The sequence below is a fragment of the Crocuta crocuta genome, unplaced genomic scaffold (assembly GCF_008692635.1).
Source record: "Crocuta crocuta isolate KB4526 unplaced genomic scaffold, BGI_CrCroc_1.0 scaffold138, whole genome shotgun sequence".
Taxonomy (NCBI): Eukaryota; Metazoa; Chordata; class Mammalia; order Carnivora; family Hyaenidae; genus Crocuta; species Crocuta crocuta.
The window spans coordinates 6,585,378-6,604,847 of NW_027532585.1; the positions used below are offsets into that span (position 1 = coordinate 6,585,378).

The 19,470-nt window shown below is 39.3% G+C and overlaps 1 protein-coding gene across 1 annotated transcript in view; it reads right to left on the reverse strand.

Annotated features, from left to right (window-relative positions):
* Positions 1–14,991, reverse strand: part of TRUB1 (TruB pseudouridine synthase family member 1) — a 36,329-nt gene extending 21,338 nt beyond the window's left edge. The window contains exons 1-3 of the mRNA XM_077779542.1: positions 14,684–14,991; positions 11,414–11,512; positions 5,585–5,640 (exon numbers count right to left, since the gene is read on the reverse strand). Coding sequence (XP_077635668.1) covers positions 5,585–5,640; positions 11,414–11,512; positions 14,684–14,966 — 438 coding nt within the window. The 5' untranslated portion in view covers positions 14,967–14,991. The remainder of the gene's footprint in view (positions 1–5,584; positions 5,641–11,413; positions 11,513–14,683) is intronic.
* Positions 14,992–19,470: the final 4,479 nt, after the last annotated feature.

The following is a 19,470-nucleotide window of genomic DNA, read 5'->3' on the forward strand; positions in this document are numbered from 1 at the left end:
TCAAAAGTCCTGGACCACACTTTGTGAACCACTGGTCTAAATCATAGCTGTTTTCTAGTTTTCCCTTGTCTAGTTTTCAATTATGTTGTGATAATTGTCTTTTAATTCTAGTCAATGATCTGCAAACTACTTAGAAAAATCCACCCAGACAGTTAAGCCTCCTAGTGAAACAAAACCTCACCACCAAGAAGATATGGGTTAGAAGAAAAAAGACATGGCAATGTATATATTTAACGCTACCATTTTATCCTCTGGGATCTAAAGTATTTCCGTTCACTGGCCTATATTCTACACAGAGACAGGATGCATACCTGGGAATTCTGAAATCTATGAATGTATTCATTACAACATAATTTGACTACACGAAAACAAATGGAGGTCCTGTGAGATTCTTAAAGAGGTGTCCACTGAACTGTGTGCTCTTTGAGGTTCATGGTTTCTCACTGACACAAGCACTACTCTCTTCTCTACCTCACCCATCTCCAAGCTCCCAGACCCCACAGCAAGGTACTAGCTAGACATAGCTTTAAGAGCTAATCAGCTTTTGTACCCTTCAGAAGAAAGGGAAATGTTTTTGTGTTACAGAAAGATAATCATGTCCATCTCAAGTAGGCAACTGCTTTTTTGAGGCTTATTTTGAAAGCTTGTGATTCAAAGTTTCATGAACAAACAAAAGAATATTATTTACGATGAGGCAGAAGATTTTTTTAAAAACCTACCAAACCAACATGTGACTTTGTTTTTTTTGTTGTTTTTTGTTTTTTTCTAGGAGAGAGAGAGAGAGAGAGACAGCGTGAGCAGGGGAGGGTCAGAGAGAGAGGGAGATACAGACTCTGAAACAGGCTCCAGGCTGTGTGCTGACTGTCAGCACAGAGCCCGACGTGGGCCTCGAACCCACGAACCGCGAGATCATGACCTAAGCGAAAGTCGGACGCTTAACCAACTAAGCCACCCAGGCGCCCCAACATGTGACTTTGAATGTCTTCATTAAAAAGGCACAACTCTTCATAGATCCTAAGTGTAAGCCCTTCCAATTTTCAATATAGTACTTATGGAATATATGAGTATTAATAGAGTGTAAAGACAAGGTACACATTGGACCAGCCTCCGGAGAAAATGTCGGAAATGCACAAGTCCTGGAGAGTTGGATTTTGTTTCACAGTAGCGATATTAAAATCACACCTCAGAGTTGACATTGACTGGTTAACCTAAAGATGCCACTGTATACGTGGGGAAAGTTACGATCTTTTGAACACATCTGGGGTGGAAAAGTTTGGATACCCCAATAGTAACACTTTTTTAATTGCTGGAGGCCTACAAAGCTGCTTCCTGAGGAAACACGGGCCTCAGATGCCTACAGGTATCGCTTTGGTTTACCTCCACAGGGATAGGGGAATAGCCTTACATCTGGATAATGCCAGTTAGTCTTTAAATGACATCAGTGATTTCATACTCTGCTCATGTGGTTTCTAAAGCACATATACAAGAAACTGGCTTTAATCAGCTGATCCTTCCTCTTTCTGACAAGGGCCACGTTTTGCCGAGGCTACCAGAAATCAAAGATCCGGAAAAAGAATGAAATTGACAGTACTCAAGGACTCCAACAGAACTCGCCCAGATAAAATAAATGTCAGGGTCTGTGGGACATGTAGTTAGAGATGCAACAGGTCTGGAACTCAGGACAGAGACGCGGGGATACGTGAAATACCTGCGAAAAGTGACATTATTGACCCTTGAATAACAAGGGTTTGAACTGTGTGAGTCCACTTAGATGCAATTTTCCACAGTACAGTTGTGTAAATGCATTTTCTCTTCCTTGTGGTTTTCTTAATACCACTTTCTTTTCTCTAGCTTACTTGAATAATACAATATAAATACATATATAAAGTATGTATTAATCAATTGTTTCTGATATCAGTAATGCTTTTGATCACCAGGAGGGTATTAATAAGTTAAATTTTTACGGAAAGTTATATGGTGATTTTTGACTGTGTGGGGGTCAGTGCCCCTAACCCCCACATTTTTCAAGGGTCAACTATAATAGGATTTATCGATCAACTTCTGAATACAAGGCATTATACAGAAAACCTAGAGGCTTTATATACACATTATACATGTACACACATGTACACATGTACACACACGTATATACATGTACACTTTATACACAAAAGAAAGCAGAAAATGACTCAAAAGAAACATGATAATTGGCAAAGCAAAGAGCACGATAAGATAGGAGAGGAAGCAACGAAGAATACAGAGAGGGTCCCTTAAATCTTACACTGATCTGAATTGGAAGGAATGCAAGAAAGAAAGTGGGTGGTCAGAATAGTCTCTGGTCTTGAAAGAATGGAACAAAATAATCTGATGGCATAAAGATTTTATTAAAAAGGTCAGCACTCCACCCATTAAATGATAGTAGCTGTACGAGGTGGCATTATGTTGAAATGGATTCTTAGGATGTTCCTCGGTTCAGCAGGAAAGAGTGTGGGGCCACGTTCAGTTAACAATATCTCTAATCACGACTGGATGGTGAGGGAAGGATGTACTGCGATATGGCTGTCATGTGAACATCGAGTATCTGCCATCCAAGAACTAAATAATTCTACTCTTGAGGTAACTCCACTCTACAGCTACTGTAAGTCTAATTTTTCTAGTAGCATTGTGATGTGAATAAAATTCATCGTACAAGTAGAAAGTGGAGAAAGAGTAAACATTGGGTCAAACTGTAGGTCTGTGCCTACCTAGGCACAATTACAGGCATCAATGAAGTAGAAAGAAAAATATCCAGAGGACATCATATATACGGTTTAGGCTGTTTGATTAAACTTTTGTTTTTTATACATGTATGTATATATAGGGCCACAATGTAGAATGAGTTTCTCACTGTGGGTTTTGGGGGAAAAAATGTTTGAAAGCAATCTCTGAAATTGCTTCCAGTGATACAGACAAAATCTAGTTTCAAGAAATTTATTCATGGGGCACCTGGGTGGCTCAGTAGGTTGGGCTTCTGACTATGGCTAGGTCATGATCTCACAGTTCATGGGTTTGAGCCCTGTGTCAGGCTCTGTGCTGACAGCTCACAACCTGGAGCCCTGCTTTGGATTCTGTGTGTCCCTCTCTCTCTCTGCCCCTCCCCTGCTGTGCGCTCTCGCTCGCTCTCTCTCTCTCAAAAATAAAAATTAAAAACTATTTTAAAAAATTTATTAACAATTTTTAACTACTTTTGATAAAAATGTAATATTCCACATAGTTAAATTCAAATGACTTATTTTTTAACAGACACATAATCTAAAATGAAAAGTATAAGAAAACAAATAGCTAACAAAATAATAATGCTTATTTTTGAAATGTGAAGCACCCAAGAGCTAGGTTTCCGTAATAAGATGCACCTGGGGTTTTCTATTTAGGATACAGTAATTCAAGGATCAGTGATTTCACTGTATAACATTCTGCTTTCCTAAGCTGAATACCAAAATGGTTTGTGATAAATAAAGCCAAAACCAGAGCCAATAATATATTTACATTTCTGGTCATATTTCTAGAAATATTCCTGGAATTTATATGTAAAACATTTCAATAGTGTATTTGTAGTTTCGGGAGGAGGGGAGAGGTGAATAATAATTTTTTTTAATTTTTATGTTTTATTTATTTCTGAGAGAGAGAGACAGCATGAGTCGGGCAGGGGTCAGAGACAGAGGGAGATACAGAATCTGAATCCAAGCTCTGAACTAGCTGTCGGCACAGAGCCCGATGCGGGGCTTGAACCCACGAACCTTGAGATCATGACCTCAGCCAAAGCCGGACACTTAACCAACTGGACCAGCCAGATGCCCCAATAATGAATATTTGAAAAAGAACAAATCCTTAATGTGAACATAGCTTTTTTGTTATTATCATAAAAGTGATCTGTTCATTGTAAAGATTTTGTAAAATACTAAGTAATGTGAAAAAAGAAAATAAATATCTTCCATAATCCAGTATCAAAGTAACCACTGTCTATATGTTGAATTTAAGAAACAAACATTAAGCAAACGGCAAAACCCTGTATCAGAAACATTTCTAGACTCCATGTGTAAGTATTTAAGCACAATGTACATATTTAGCAAAACAGTCAAACTCTGCCATTCCAACACAATTTCTGTAGTCTGTGATTTTTCAACACCAACAGTTTAAAGGTTAATGCAGCAAGCCACACTGAAATGTTTCCATTTACCTAAGGTATTAAGATCCTTTCCAACTGAAAGATACACATTTCTATTCCAGTTGATAACTAAAAAAGGGATATCAAAGACAGTGTGTTCTCTAGGGCTTTTTATTTTAAGAAAAGCTTACTTAGGCCACTGCCACTCAAAGTGTGTTCCATGGGCCAGTGTCTACGAGATAAACTCAGAAAACACGGCTGTTGAGAAGCGTACTTAGCAACCTGACACTGCCATAACATTTAAACTATATTTTACAAAAGTCATCAAGTAGTCTGCAACAAACTGGAAGTTTTTTTTTTTAAATGGTCTTTGCCCATTATATATATTTTAAGAAACAATTTTGACAAATTCACTTTATCAACTATTAAATAAAAAGTTAGTCTAGGAACTTGCTGAAATACATCTCTACCTAGTGGCTTATTAATCTTCCCTCCATAGGCATTTTCACTGGCCCTCAGCCCCAATCAGTATTACGAGCACCTCACTGCTGACTAGAACACAGGTATTATTGTCTCCTGGAGAGCTGGAAGAGACACTGGAGGGGATCAAAGCATTTTTCCTAAGGAAAAACTGAGAGGCCCAGATAGGTGAACCCCTTTGACATGCAGACTTCTACCCTCTGGTTGAATGCCTGAAGCAACACACAGATTTACACAGTTTCCTACCCCTCTGAATAACCCTTTCTCTCTCTTGGTGAATGATTGTACTTATCATCCTAAAGAAGCCTCACTTTTCTTTAGTAAACCTTCTTGTAACCATTAAACAAGGCAAGTCTTTTGTTGAAAAGTGCATGGGTTACAAAATGGTATTGTGTCTATAAAAATTCCAAAGTTAAAGAAAACCTGCCAATAGATGTCATGATCTGTAAGTTCTCTTACATCGAAGAAACAGATTTATATAAAAAGAGTATAATTTTTTAAAATTATAGGTATTGCAGAATTTTTGCTTCTATAAATCAATCTTCTTTTCAATTAAGAATTTCCAATTTATAGGGGTGCCTGGGTGGCTCAGTTGGTTAGGTGTCCGACTTCAGTTCAGGTCATGATCTCATGGTTTGTGAGTTCAAGCCCCACATAAGGCTCTGTGCTGACAGCTCAGAGCCTGGAGCCTGCTTTGGATTCTGGGTCTCCCTCTCTCTCTCTCTGCCCCACCCCCACTTCCACTCACATTCTGTCTCTCTCTCAAAATATAAACAAACATTAAAAGAAAAAAAGAATTTCCGATTTATAGTTTCAGCATTTCAAATCTCAGATATCATGACAGGTAATTAATGTTCAGGAATGCACATAGTATTTTTTATTTGATCAAAATCCAAAACATAAGTCATTAAGAAAAACATTCAAGAGAAAAGAAAAGCAAAAGTTTTCCAGCATTCTTACCTTGGATCCTGACAACATACTGGTCAACATTTTTGTTCCCCTTCCGATTCCAACCACTGTAAATCAAAGAAAGAAATATTATGACTTGCTATTCTGAAAACTAGGTTTTTAAAATATCTATATATTTTGGTCACAATTTCCTGGAACATATAATAAAAAGTTGGAAAGAACATCTATTCAGCATAATTAGAGGGCTCCTCTTACTCTAATCAGTTTAATTTGTCATGCAACTTAGAAATTCTAAAGAGAAGATGGGTGACACATGTTTTTCTTCTCCAAGTGTTAAACGTGATGGAAGACTCAACCTAGACAGTTAGATCATGAAGTTTTAGAAGAATCTCCAAAGATTCACTGGAATTTTATATGGGCATCAGTGAAAGATACATGGCACAATTTAACCACAATATAAAGCCTTTGACAGAGTTCATTATCAAGCAAAGCAAAAGCCATCATCACAGCTAATGAACCATTTAGAGATGATTAGTGTCCAGTAGTATACAATCAAGAAAACAGAAACATAACAGATCAACATAAAGAAGAATCCAGGGTAAAATGAGAGCTTGAAGAACATATATTCACACAGACCATCTATTAAGTACCACAATGCCTACCTATCTCTTCTATATCAAATTCTATTTATCCTTATGACAACACATTCCACCAGGTGAGAATGATGGTTAACAATCATTTCTGCACTTGAGAGCAAACAGATTTTTGTAATAATTGAAGCATTTCTCATCAATGGATACGATTTTGTAAAAGAACACAATATAAACATCACAATTCAGAATTACAAGAAAAAAAAAACAAGGAGAAATGATCGGCAAGCTGAATTATTATGGACATTTACAGTAAGTTTACCACGTATCAAATTCCAATCTCAATGTTTCCCATTCATTAGCTCATTTAATCCTTATAACAACCCTAAAAAATAATACAATTATCCCTATTTTATAGATGAGACAGTGAAACTCTAAGAACCTTGCACAGAATCTCACAACTAGTATATAGTGGAGTTAAAATTCAGATCAGACTGTCTAACTGTAGACCCCCTTCCTTTTCATCCTTCTGCCACTTGACTCATCCAGACTTTCTTCCCACTGTCATGAGCCCGAATTAGCCTAAACCACAACCAGTCTGACTGTTCTACATTCTAGCCCTTTCTCTTCCAATTCATACCATTTCATAACCACTTCCGATAACCTGTACTGCACACTACGAAGCCCCCAACAATACTCAACAGGGTCCCCATGCCTATGGTACCAACACTTTTTATTCAAAATTCATCCTTCAAAACCCAGCTCAAGTCTCAACCCCTACATAAAATCATCTAAGCTTCTAGGGTAGAGTCATACTAGCACAAAGACTAAGATAAAAAAAACGTTCTGCCTTTAGTATCCTCTGTTGAGCACACTGCTCTTTAAATGACAGCTGCTGCCGCCCAGGCACAAACTTTGTATAATAATAAAGATCTGGGGTGCTGGGGTGGCTCAGTCGGTTGAGCCTTCAACTTCGATTCAGGTCATGATCTTAGGCCTCTTGAGTTCGAGCCCTACATCGGGCTTTCTGGTCAGCACAGAGCCTGCTTCTGATCCTCTGTCCCCTGTCCCTACCCCTCCCCTGCTCATTCTCTCTCTCAAAAATTAATAAACATTAACAACAACAAAAACAAGATCCAATGCAATTTTGTTCCATTTAAGACTCCCCAGTCAATATTTCTGGAGCAGCTACTACACACACAGTCCCAAGAACAACACTTTCAATGAAACAGAACATTTCCTGACTTTGAAAGAGTTTATAACCTTATGGGGAAAATCTCATACAAATGAGAGAAATTGCAAGTGCTCAAAAAAAATGGTTCATGAATTAATGATAAGAGCAATATGATAATATATGATTAAGAGACAAAATGAACACAGAATAATTGCTGTAGGAGGTCAAGGAAGGGAATACTCTGAACACCTACCAGATAATGCTTCTTTCAAGCATTTCAAACAGAGTTTGAGTTGCCTTAAAGGATGTTTAGAATCTGAACATACAGAGAAGAGAGAGGTTCTAAAAAAGGAACGGACTGCACACATTCTCAGATACAAGGATGAGCACAGCGGCTTTATCAACCAGAGTGCAGGTGTCTTAGAGTGGGCTGACATGTGTGACTTCACCCTGGTTGAAACGCTGATCTCTCTGCTAGTTCAGTGATCCAGAAGGGTAGATTTTGAAACAAGAAGGCATCTTAAGGTTATCCAGCTGAACCTTCCCATTCTTCATCCAAGAAAACTAAGGCCCAAAAGACCTCTGTGATTACACTGGGTCCACCCGGATATTCCAAGATAATCCCTTTGTCTTAAAGTCAGCTCATTAGCAACATTAATTCTATCTGCAATTGTAATGCCCCCTTGTGATAGATCCGAACATACGCCTAGATTCTGGAGATTTTGACGTGGTCATATTTAGGATTTTGAGAATCTTGCAAGCCTTCTTTATAGAATTATAGACCATATATACTATATGTAATATAGGGTAACCGAATTATAAATCTAAATTTCAGGTTATATCTTAAATTGTCAGCTAAAGTCTTAAATCTGTACCATTAATATCACAAAGGAAAAAAAAAACAGCAAAAAACAGCCTATATGTTGAAAGTAAAAGTATATTTTTTCACACAGGTTCGGTTTTGTTTAAAAAACCTTTTATAAAGCACTTTACCAAGTAGGGCTATATCTGTATGCTATAAATATTTTAGAGGTATGGTAGATATTACCCCTTTCTAGAGATAAACAAATGGAGATTCAGAGAGATTATAGGTTTTCCCAGGGTGGATATACTTAGTAAATAAAGCAGCTAGATCACGGACACATGATGATTAGAACCCAGTGTTTATTTCACCATATAACCAAAATCAACTTCTAACAGTCTCCAGAACTACTAATTTAGACAATGAATATCCTTTATTCTGTGACTAAATACCTACATTTTTTGAACTTTATTCCTCATTGACAACTACAGGCATTAGAAGAACAATTAATACATTTGACATATGCACAGATTATATCATCTTAAAAGTCCCTGGATGATCAAATATAAATTCAGTGTCCAAATAGGAAATTAATTCCAATGCAACTACTTCCACTCACACAAATCTTAGCCAAATGCCTGCCGTTCATAATACTAAAATGGAAATTTCAACAAGATCCCTTAGCTTGGGGTAAAAGATAAACTTATTTATTCACTGCCTTGAATGTTCCCATCCTCTGCATACCAATGAGTAAAAACCACCAGAAACTAATACAATCGGTCCATTCATAAATACACAGCAGACCCTATCCTGGCTCTTCTTATATTTTGGTGTTGTGCCTTGGAAAACAGTGGAACAGAATGGTTACAGCAAATAAACTTGAACTTATGGAGAGCTGAACTGATAAGAACTGAGAAGCCAGTGGTAGGACCAATCGATAAGAATGTGGTGACTGCTGGTAATCCTGCGATGAGCCTGGGAGGCAGCCAGGAGGGCCAGCTATCTGCCATGCCAGGATAGGGCAAAAGCTTTGGAACTGAGCACATCTGAGTCGAAATCCTGACTCTGCCAAAAGCTACAACAATGCACGATCTCTCTGCGTCTTCAATTCTTCTTCTGTAAAATGATGAATAATAACATCTACTTTAAAGGATACAATAGGATTAAAGTACATAATTCATGATGCCCTAAACTGAAGACGTCACACAAAGTAAATTGTTCAATAATTTATCATTAGTTATGGCAAGAAACAATAACTTGGTCAGAATTTGCCTGTTCAAGTTCTCTAATTCAGGAAAATGGATTTCCGAATGTTTTTTAAATCTATTTAAGCCTTAGTAAAGATATTTTTGCCAACACAAATGAAATAAAAACTCTTAAGTTTAGAAACTGCAAACTCCTATATTGTTTCTAACTTTCTTGGGCACCTGGGTGGCTCTGTTGGTTAAGCGGCCGACCTTGGCTCAGGTCATGATCTCGCAGTTTGTGGGTTCAAGCTCCGCATTGGGCACTGTGCTGACAGCTCAGAGTCAGCACAGAGCCTGGAGCCTGCTTTCAGATTCTGTATCTCCCTTTTCCTGCTGGGTCTCTCCTCTCTCAAAATTAAATAAACATTACAAAATTTTTTTTAAAAAAGCAAAGAAAAATAGAATTTTCTTCACCGATTTTATCCTTTTCTTCTAAATAAGCATTCATTTCCTTTGGAGAGCTTAGATTGAGTCTGTTGTTTGTATCTAATTTTTTAGCTTTAATAAAATGGAGTGGACACTGTAGCACAGTATTTTATAAACCACGAGCCACAACTCATTAGTGCATCATGAAATCAATGTAGTGGATTACCAATTAGCATATCATGAAGTCCATGTAGTGGGTTACCAACATTTTTAAAAAATGAAACAAAATAAAATAGAAAACACGAGACCATGTAAAAAGTAAGTATTGTCCTATTGAAGTTTTTTTCTAGGATGTAGGGACAGGAATCCCAACTTCTATATTTTTGTGACTATGGATACAGTTATACAAAAAGTTTGTACAGCAGACACTATGCGGATACATACTTCAACAGTCCCTAAAGGTAAACGTTAGAACCTCTACCAGATGCGTAATAAATAAATAAATAGGGATGGATTATTTTTCTCCTGTCAATCAATTCTACCTATCTGCCTCTACAAACAGTAAAGTGCTCACTGTACCCCTCCAAAAGAAAGTGTGACTTCCTCTCAGGAACCAGAAAGCCCACTTTCCCAAAAGAGCTGATCTCTGAGATTAAATGTGATATAGGCAGAAAAAAGAGCCAAATACTTGTCAGGAATCCCCATCACCACTCCCAGGCTGGATGATTCAGAAGCAGCTAAGACTCACAATGTAACATAGTCATGTTACATGGCAGCATCAAATGGGAAAAGGACACCAGAGAAATTCACCCATTGGTTTCCTTATTCTCTCTTCCACCTATGAGTGGGGAGACACTTGAGCACACTCCTGCCTCCAAAACAGAAACAGCAGTAACGTGTGCAATGTTCCCACTCCGGGAAACCTACTGGAAACTCAGGACCTGAAGTTCGTATTGGAGAGGATGGGAGGGATGGTCACTCAGGCACATCTGCTTGGGCGGAAGGACAAAATTCCAGCCCAAAAAGGAAAGCAGGTGTTCAGCATCAACCACACTGTTCACACCAACAGCTGAGGCACAGCAAAAACACCCTTGACAGATAGAGAGGGGAGGGGACACTCTCAAAATCCAAGTTCCCAGGTGCCTGCCAAGGGCAAGCCTTGTGAGCAGGGCTTTCTAAACACAGCGAGTTCAGACCTGCTCTGTTAGCCCTTCTTCACATATACAAACCTTTTCTCAAAGTCCCATCCACACACGAAAGTGGCTACTTCTAATAGTTTCTACTAGTTTGTACCAGTTCAGGGCTTCTTCAGAAATTATATAATTTATATAATTATATTTAGGTATTATAAATCCAGTAGATCTAACATACCCCAAAGCAGACTGAAAATGGCAGAGCTTTAGTCAATCTTATCTGTTCTCAATCAATCTTTCTTTTCTTTTTTTTTTTTAAAGTAGATTTTGAGAGAGAGAAAGAGACAGAAAGCACACTTGTGCACAAGTAGGGGAGGGGCAGAGAGAGAGGGAGAGAAAGAATCACAAGCAGGCCCCAAGCTGTCAGCACAGAGCCCTCAGGAACCTTGAGATCATGACCTGAGGCAAAATCAAGAGTTGGACGCTTAACCAACTGAGCCACCCAGGCGCTCCAATATCTTTCTACAATAAGTGATAGTTACATCAAATTTCCATTCATATCTCTTACCCAGAACTCCTCGGGCAGCACTGTCTAGGGTCCCTCCATGTCCAATTTTCAAAGTCTGCTTTTTCCTTTTGGTCCATTCTGGAGAAGGCATTCCAGCTTCTATGAAAGTAATTGGGATGAGAAATGGCAATTAGCAAGACAAATCAAGTAGGATCTCTATAAATAAGGGGGGGAGGATAGATGGAATACTCAAAACAAAAGTACTGTACAAACTTAACAGATTAAGATGATAATATTACTAGCAAAGAACAGACTCAAAAATGTACAGACACTCCCTAACTACAATTATAAAGAAATAGTTGTGTAGAACCTAGAATTCATTTTTTTCCATTTTTAATTTTTTAATTTATTTCTGAGAGAGAGGGAGACAGCGTGAGCAGGGGAGTGTCAGAGAGAAAAGGAGACACAGAATCTGAAGCAGGCTCCAGGCTCTGAGCTGTCAGCACAGAGCCCAACACGGGGCTCGAAACCACAAACCGCGAGATCATGACCTGAGCCGAAGTCAGACACTCAACCAACTGAGGCACCCAGGCACCCATAGAATTCATTTTTGAAGGGAAAAAAAAAATTTTAACGTGAGCAAACATCCAAGCTAACCCTGAAAAACCTAGTAAATTCCTAATGATAGTGAGCTGTTAGAGAATGATGAAAAGAAGTTCGTTTTTACATAGGCAGCTAGTTTTACAAGTCCACAATTTCATTTCTAATTCTTTTCATTTCCTGGTATTCTTTTCTGGTGCCCCCAGTTACCTAATGTTGGGAGTACCTCTCACAAGGCTACTTTTAAGAATATTAAGTTCCCAAAGGATCTTCACTGCCCTTCGCTCCAAAGCAAAATCCTCAATATTCCTTCAGGAAGCTAATCTCAACAAAAGGTTATGTGGGAAGTGACTAACAGGTTGCCTCTCAACCTCTGAAGCATTTAGATTTAAAGAAAGAAAATGGCAACCCAGCCCATCGCGTCCTCCCAGTATAAACTGAAATAATGTTATCTGACAGTGCTTTGGAAACCACAAGACACTCTAACAATAAATTATTATTACTAGCATTATTAGTGTTATATATATCAATGTATTGACAGAATATTGGCTACTGAAGTTCAAATGAGACAGGGCAAGAGCAGAACAGCTATATTGATCTCCATCTCCCAAGCCCATCAAACTTCCCTTATAACCACAGACACCGAGAAGACAAATAAGAGAGCCAAAGAAAACGCAAAGTGGGGACAGAAAAAGGAAAAGAAGGAAAGCTGAGCAATAATGGAGGAGCCAGATTAGAAGGCCAAAAGACGTGCTGGGCTGCTTGGCCTGACAGAACGCCGTCTGTCTGGAACACAGTCCTAATGCCACCCTCTGATTACATCATCATGCTTGGAAGGGTACTGCTGTAACACAAACCCATAAGCATAGGCCCACGCTTCGAACTCTTCACCTTTCGCTTGTAATGCACTATGGATTTCTCATCTGCAAGTTTATAGAAGACTTCTGGAGAACTCTTTGTATTTTTCAACTTGACACTCCTTCGAATATGAAGGCCCACAAATATGCTTCTTCCCTTTGGTTCCAAATGTGCCTCTTTCAAGTTCAATGACACACCACCTCTACCGTATTGGAATTTCGCTCACCCTACTGGTAACATTTATGGAAGAATGTTTGTTAAGGTCTTTTCTAATGTAATGGGCCTTAAAAGGATTCAGATAGACAAAGAAGAGCAAGGATTATGAATCAATATAGGAAAAGGCCAGAAATGTTAGTAGAGGCTATTTCCATTAACGGTGCTCTACATGAGTGGGTGTCAAACCTGGCTAGCATCAGAATGTGGTGCCTTGGAATCTGTATCTTTTAGAATCTTCCCAGGTAATTCTGACAGCCAGTTACAACGGCTTTTGGGAAAGTCTGGTCTAACTAACATACATATAGAATAGGCCAACCAAGGCAATATAGAAATGGAGTAATGAGAATATCTGCATCTGAGTGAGCCGCTTCTGGAGGATAGCCTACCAGTGGCCTTGAAACAATGTTTTAACCAAGTTTCAACAAGAAACTTCAGTGCCCTTGAAGGCAGATTAACCAGAAGGCCAGGATATGGCTTCGATCCTATCAGAAATCTGTCTGAGCCAAAGGTGAGCTAACAAATCAGGCCAAATGAAATTCCTTCCTTCGACATTCCCTGTATGACCCATTCTTACAGGTAACAAAGTGCAAGGAAAGTAGCCAGAATGTACCTATTGCCATTAAACATTTGAATCTGCATTGTGTCCATTTTAATTAACAAATTCCTATAAGAATGATTTCTTTTGCATTTAAAAAACGTAGAATAAAGTTTGCCAAGGAACTCTGTGTTAAGAAGAAAGTTCCTGTAGTACTGTTTTTTAACAGGGTCAAGTTCAGGGCAGCCTTGAATTGGCTAAATAGTTTTACCACCAAAGGCTGCAGAAATGTCTATGCTTTGAGCTCGGTTAAAGGAAAAGACAGTATCTTTCACCTTCACTTCTCTAGAGGCTAGCATAGATCTGGCTTAAAAGGTAGGTATCCAATAAATCTAAGGTTCCTGGATGCCACTGTCTGAAATAATCTACTGGGCTGATGAACTGAGATCTTTCAGGCTTTTCTAAGACTCCCTCAGCGCACGTGAAGAAACAAAAAGAATGCTCTTCAGTTAGTGTGTTCCTCAAAATGTGATCCACAGCCTACCTACACCAGAATCACCTAGCACAACCTTTTAAAAAGGGTTTCCTGAAAATACCCCTGAACCTCAAAATCACAACCACTGGGTTTCAGGAACCTGCATTTGTACAAGGGGCTCTAAACAATTCTTATGCCCACTATGTGAAAACCACTACATTAAAGTCTTGGTTAATTAAGTAATATCTGCATTTCCAAACCATTTTTAAGAATGCAACTTTGGGGGAAGAGAGCCAGTTCTTCCTTCAGGAGCAGCTTATCCACGTGAATCAAAGCAAAGGCTCCTGGGCGATCAGATTACAGAATTATTGGTCGGCCTTCCCAAGGGAAGAGGTTTATTTGTGTAAGTGTAGGGTTTTTGTGTTTCGTTTTTTGTTCTTCCCTTGAGAACGACAACTGCCAACTAGGCTAGACGAGTTCATGTCAGGGCAAGTCCAAGTTCGAGATGCCCCAGATTTCTGTCCAGAGCTAATCCAGTGGTCATCCTACCCTTTCCCCTCCTTTTATTTACGGAGGCACAAACGCGCAAAACAAGCCCATTGGCTCTCTGCGGCTTCCAGCCTGGTCCCCACCCGGGCTGCGGTACCTGCTAGCAGCTTCTCCTTCAGCCGATTCAGCAGCTCGGCTGAAGTGGGCCCTTTGGGCTTGTGCACGGCGAACACGCCGCTCAGGGACAGCAGCTTAGTAGCCAAAGCGGCCTTGGAGACCGTGGCTTCGGATCCGGTCCTGGCGGCGGCCACAACCGCCGCGGCTGCAGCCGTCGCTGATGCGGTGGCGGCCGTGGCTGCGGCTGTTCCTGCAGTTTCAGGGACCTGGGCTGTGTCTGTTTCCGAAGACGACGATACCACCGCCGCCTCAACAGCTGCCATACTTTTTCAGCCCAGACCTGTTTTGTATCTGGAGTCGCACGCTAATGACGCAACAGGAGTGCGCCCGACGCCCCTCCATCTTTCCCGTACTTCGAAACTGTGTGGACGGGAGGGGCAGTCGCAAGGGCCTCTGGGAATTGTAGTCCATGGCCTTTTGCGGCAGGCTCGGGGAGCTGTGGGTGCCCANCTCTAATGGGAGTAGTTTTTCTCCTGTACCGCTATGTGCGTCTTAGGTCGGGTGAGTTGGGTACTGCAAGTGTAATTTGGAGTTCCAGTCCTAAACTGCTGAGCCCAAACACAGTCTATATATATTCTGTGGGCATTGTCTTTACATCCCATCTGCCCAGAACTAAGAGGACCCAGCTTCCAAGAATAGAAAACTTGAAGTAGTTTTTGCTGCGGTTTGTGAAGAATCATGGCTACTTCGGTACACTGCTACATTCGATGTATGGTGCTCTTGGATTCATGATTCAGAGTTAAAATATACCTAAACGTANGTATACATTCTGTGGGCATTGTCTTTACATCCCATCTGCCCAGAACTAAGAGGACCCAGCTTCCAAGAATAGAAAACTTGAAATAGTTTTTGCTGCGGTTTGTGAAGAATCATGGCTACTTCGGTACACTGCTACATTCGATGTATGGTGCTCTTGGATTCATGATTCAGAGTTAAAATACACCTAAACGTAAGCTCTATTAAAGAAAGGAAACTATTCACCTGTTTACTGCTGTGCCTCACACAGAGTAGGCGCTTAACTAAATATTTGGAAATGAATAAATGGATACGAGTTCTTCAGATTCCCAAAAGAAACTTCTAGGCCAAGCCAATGCTAAATCACGTGGGCTAATTTTGATGCACTCCTGTCCACCTCGCCCCATCACCACCACTGTAATTATTAATAATTTCAAGATTTTTAATATCAACTCTTCCGTGGATTGCATCCCTCAGTAACACATTGCTTAGATATCAGAAGGCATTATTGCAAGTCATAAAATCACACTTTACTTTTAATTTGAGACTTTCTCTCTGGAAGTTATTTACAACCCCATCAAAATTCAGGAACTTTGCTCTGATTCAGGCACAAGGCAGAGTGGAGAAAAATTCTTCATTCTACCTCTACTTCAGTGGTATTATGAGTATTGTTGAATAGATAAAATTTGTCTCCATTGTTTCTCCAAGTTTTCTTACAGCCACGCTTTCTCCTCGCCGTTCTGTTGTAACTTAAAACCTAGTATACTGGGTTGCCTGGGTGGCTCATTCAGTCAGATCATGATTTCATGGTTTGTGAGTTCAAACCCTGCTTGAGGCTCTGTGCTGACAGCTTAGAGCCTGGAGCCTGCTTGGTATTCTGTGTCTCCCTCTCTGTCTACCCCTCCCCTGCTCGTGTTCTCTCTCTTTCTCTTAAAATTAAATAAACATTTGAAAAAAAAAAAAAAGCCCTAGTATACTAATGATACCTCTTTGCTACTGAAAGTTACCAATCATGGAACTTGCCCCATTCACTCAACAAATACATGAAAGAACAATGTTTCAAATATAGTATTTATTTCTATATCATCATCCTATCCCAGTTCAATCACCAGACTCTTAAATCTTTGGGGTACACAACAATGCAAATGTACTTAATGCCACAAAAATGTAGATTTACAAATGGTTAAAATGGGAAAGTTTATGTTATGTCTATTATGCCACAAAAAGAAAGACCAAAAAAATGTTTGGGGAGTTTTTGCAAGGTGGGAAGCTGAATTGGAAGTGGAAGTCACTCTTATGGTCTATTCTAAAAGCCTAAGCTGAATGCAAACATAATGCATAGGGAGGCCCTGGAGGCCAGAAGAGAATAAAGAGAGAGAAACTGAGTGCTTCACAGGTCCCATGATTACCCGATTGGATGTTTGAGCCTGCTTCAAGAGTTTTCCTTTTCTAGAAAGATACTACGACTTCAGAAGGGTTAACTACACCCTAGGGAACAAAGCTGTCTTTAGCCTTAGCACAGATTTCTGTGCTCTCCTCTTGGCAAGAGCAGAGATCCAGTGACTTTAAGAGAAAGTTTAAAGCAGGATTGAACAATAACAACTTGGAGATTACAGAGCCCTTTCCCAGTGGTCTAGACATGAGTAAACTTCCCTAATTCTTTTGTGCCTCCAGGGTGGAGAGAATAGAGTGAGGAATGAAATAGAGGTGAAAAATAATGCTTCCATTGGAATTTTCCACAATGCCAGTGCAGAATCAGATTTAATTTGATGAAAGGAAAACAGAAAAATGAATATTTCTTGCACATTTTATTTCTGGAATGCTAGGGAACAGCAAAATTAATTCTCCTCTATCAAATCTGTATCCTTGTCATCAGAAGTGTCGAGCTCTAATTTTCTGAGGTAACCAACATCTCCTACATTGGGCAAGCCTTAAATTTATAAGTTATCTTAACATGGGTGCGAGTTAGGATTCTTTAGGTGGGAGTGACAGAAACTGATCCAGTTTAAAATTTATCAAGAGGATTTTAGAAAAAGGGTTTATAATATACAGGAATATTATGCAGAACCTGCAAAGTTTTCTCTCAGGTTCTCTCCCCCACATCTTCTTTCTCTGCTACTCTCTTGGGTCTCCATGCTTCTCTTTTGCTTCTAACAGACTTTGGGTTTTTTCTACTTCTCATTGCACAGTCTTAGTTTAAACCATCCTGCTATCATCTAATGTGATATCTAATATCATCTAATATCATCTAATTCCAAAAATTTCCTGGCTGAAGTCCCTCCTGGCCACGGACAGATCATAGTGCTTCTCTCACTTTGTCACTTAATCTTTCCTTGTTCACATTCCTGCTTAATTTTTCTCATAGCACATTTTATGTGACATACCAAATATTTCCTTATTGCATTTAATGTCTTATTTCCTCCATCAGAATGTATGTTCCGTGAGGGGTTTTTATATATTTTATTCATTGCTCTGTCTCCAGAGCCTGGAATAGTGTCACACATAGCACTCAATAAGTCGTTGTTGAATAACTGAATGAATAACCACGATAACTCCAGCAGAAACCACGAAGGGGAGTTAGTGCCGGTTTCCATTAAAGTAGAGTGCTGAACACATACAATAGCTTACCTCAAGTGTAAAACAAGTGCAGCTTACCTCAATGCTCTTATCTCCATTGTTGTATATGTGTGGAACTGATGCAAAGAGAGAATACAATCACTTCATGCTAAATAATAAGGCCCCAACTTTCTAGACCAGCTTCTATGCTCCCTCCAACCCAGTCACCTCGCCAAGGGTTGTTAATTAATGAGGCTTAAAAATTGGTAACACTTTCAGGTTTGATTCTAAATCTCTCACTGCCCCCACCACAGTTGCCTTCCTGGGGCTCTTCTTTGATCCTTGACATAGGCCTGTGTGCCTGGGAAGGCTGTTCTTTACAAAGACCTCTCCAATTGTTGTTCATCTGTGCGAGTTCCCATAGATGTCAGAATCCTAGAAAATAGTGCTGGATGAGAACTTGTAGACCATATAGTACAAGACCCACATTTAAGAACTGAAACACAAAAGGGTGTTCCTGATAACCAAGAAAAGAAAGCCGAAGATGCTCTGATCTATAGCATGGCCTTGAGAAAGGCATGTATTTTTTTAAAGTTCAGAAAACAGACAGACATGTTTCATAGCATGAAATTTGAGAGACCTGGAAAACTCACCAAGCACACACACACACCCCTTCTGTCTCTGCCATTTCATTATCCTAATAGAGAAAGAAGTTATTGTAATAGGGAAAGTAATTAAAGAAACCAGTGGCTGGACTCTGCTGTGAACTAAGGTATCTAAAGGAAATATATTTATCATTTCTTTAGAGGTCAAATTCTAAAAAAAAAACAGTTTTATTTTCTAAAGTATAAAGATTTTAATGTTTTAATTTTGATCATAAATTTCTTTCATATGGAAAAACGATAGTAATACTTTAAAATTTTTAATTAAGCAAAGAATTTTTTTAAAGGAGTAGATGATAAATAACTAATACTAGATAGTATCAAAAACATGCAGGAAGGAGTAAGGCCAGAAAAGTTAAAGTCCAAATGATTTGGGAACAGAAAAAAGAAAGAAAGAAAGAATTCCAGAAACATTAAAAGAAAATAAAAAGAAATTTTTAGAGAAGATCAAGAAAGATTGATTTAATGCGTGAGGCCAATTGGATGACAAAGCTCAAACAAAATTCCTACTTTGCCTGTCTTCTCCATTGAGATGATTTCTGAATGAAAATGGGAAAAGTCAGCAACTGATGAGAGGAGAATGAAGTTCGTGAGGGCTGGAGAGTTTGGAAGAAGACATTTCTACACTACTTGAGATTAGATCTCCTAGTCCAGAAATTATATTTTGGGGTCAGCTTGCAAAAGAGATGGCGTAAGAGAACTAACTTTTGTTTACATATGCTATGTGCTGGGACTTTACATTTTCCTGGAATTTCTATAGTAACTCTTGAGTGATGCTTGTGGAGAAAATAGAGTACAGGCTGTGTCCCAGAAC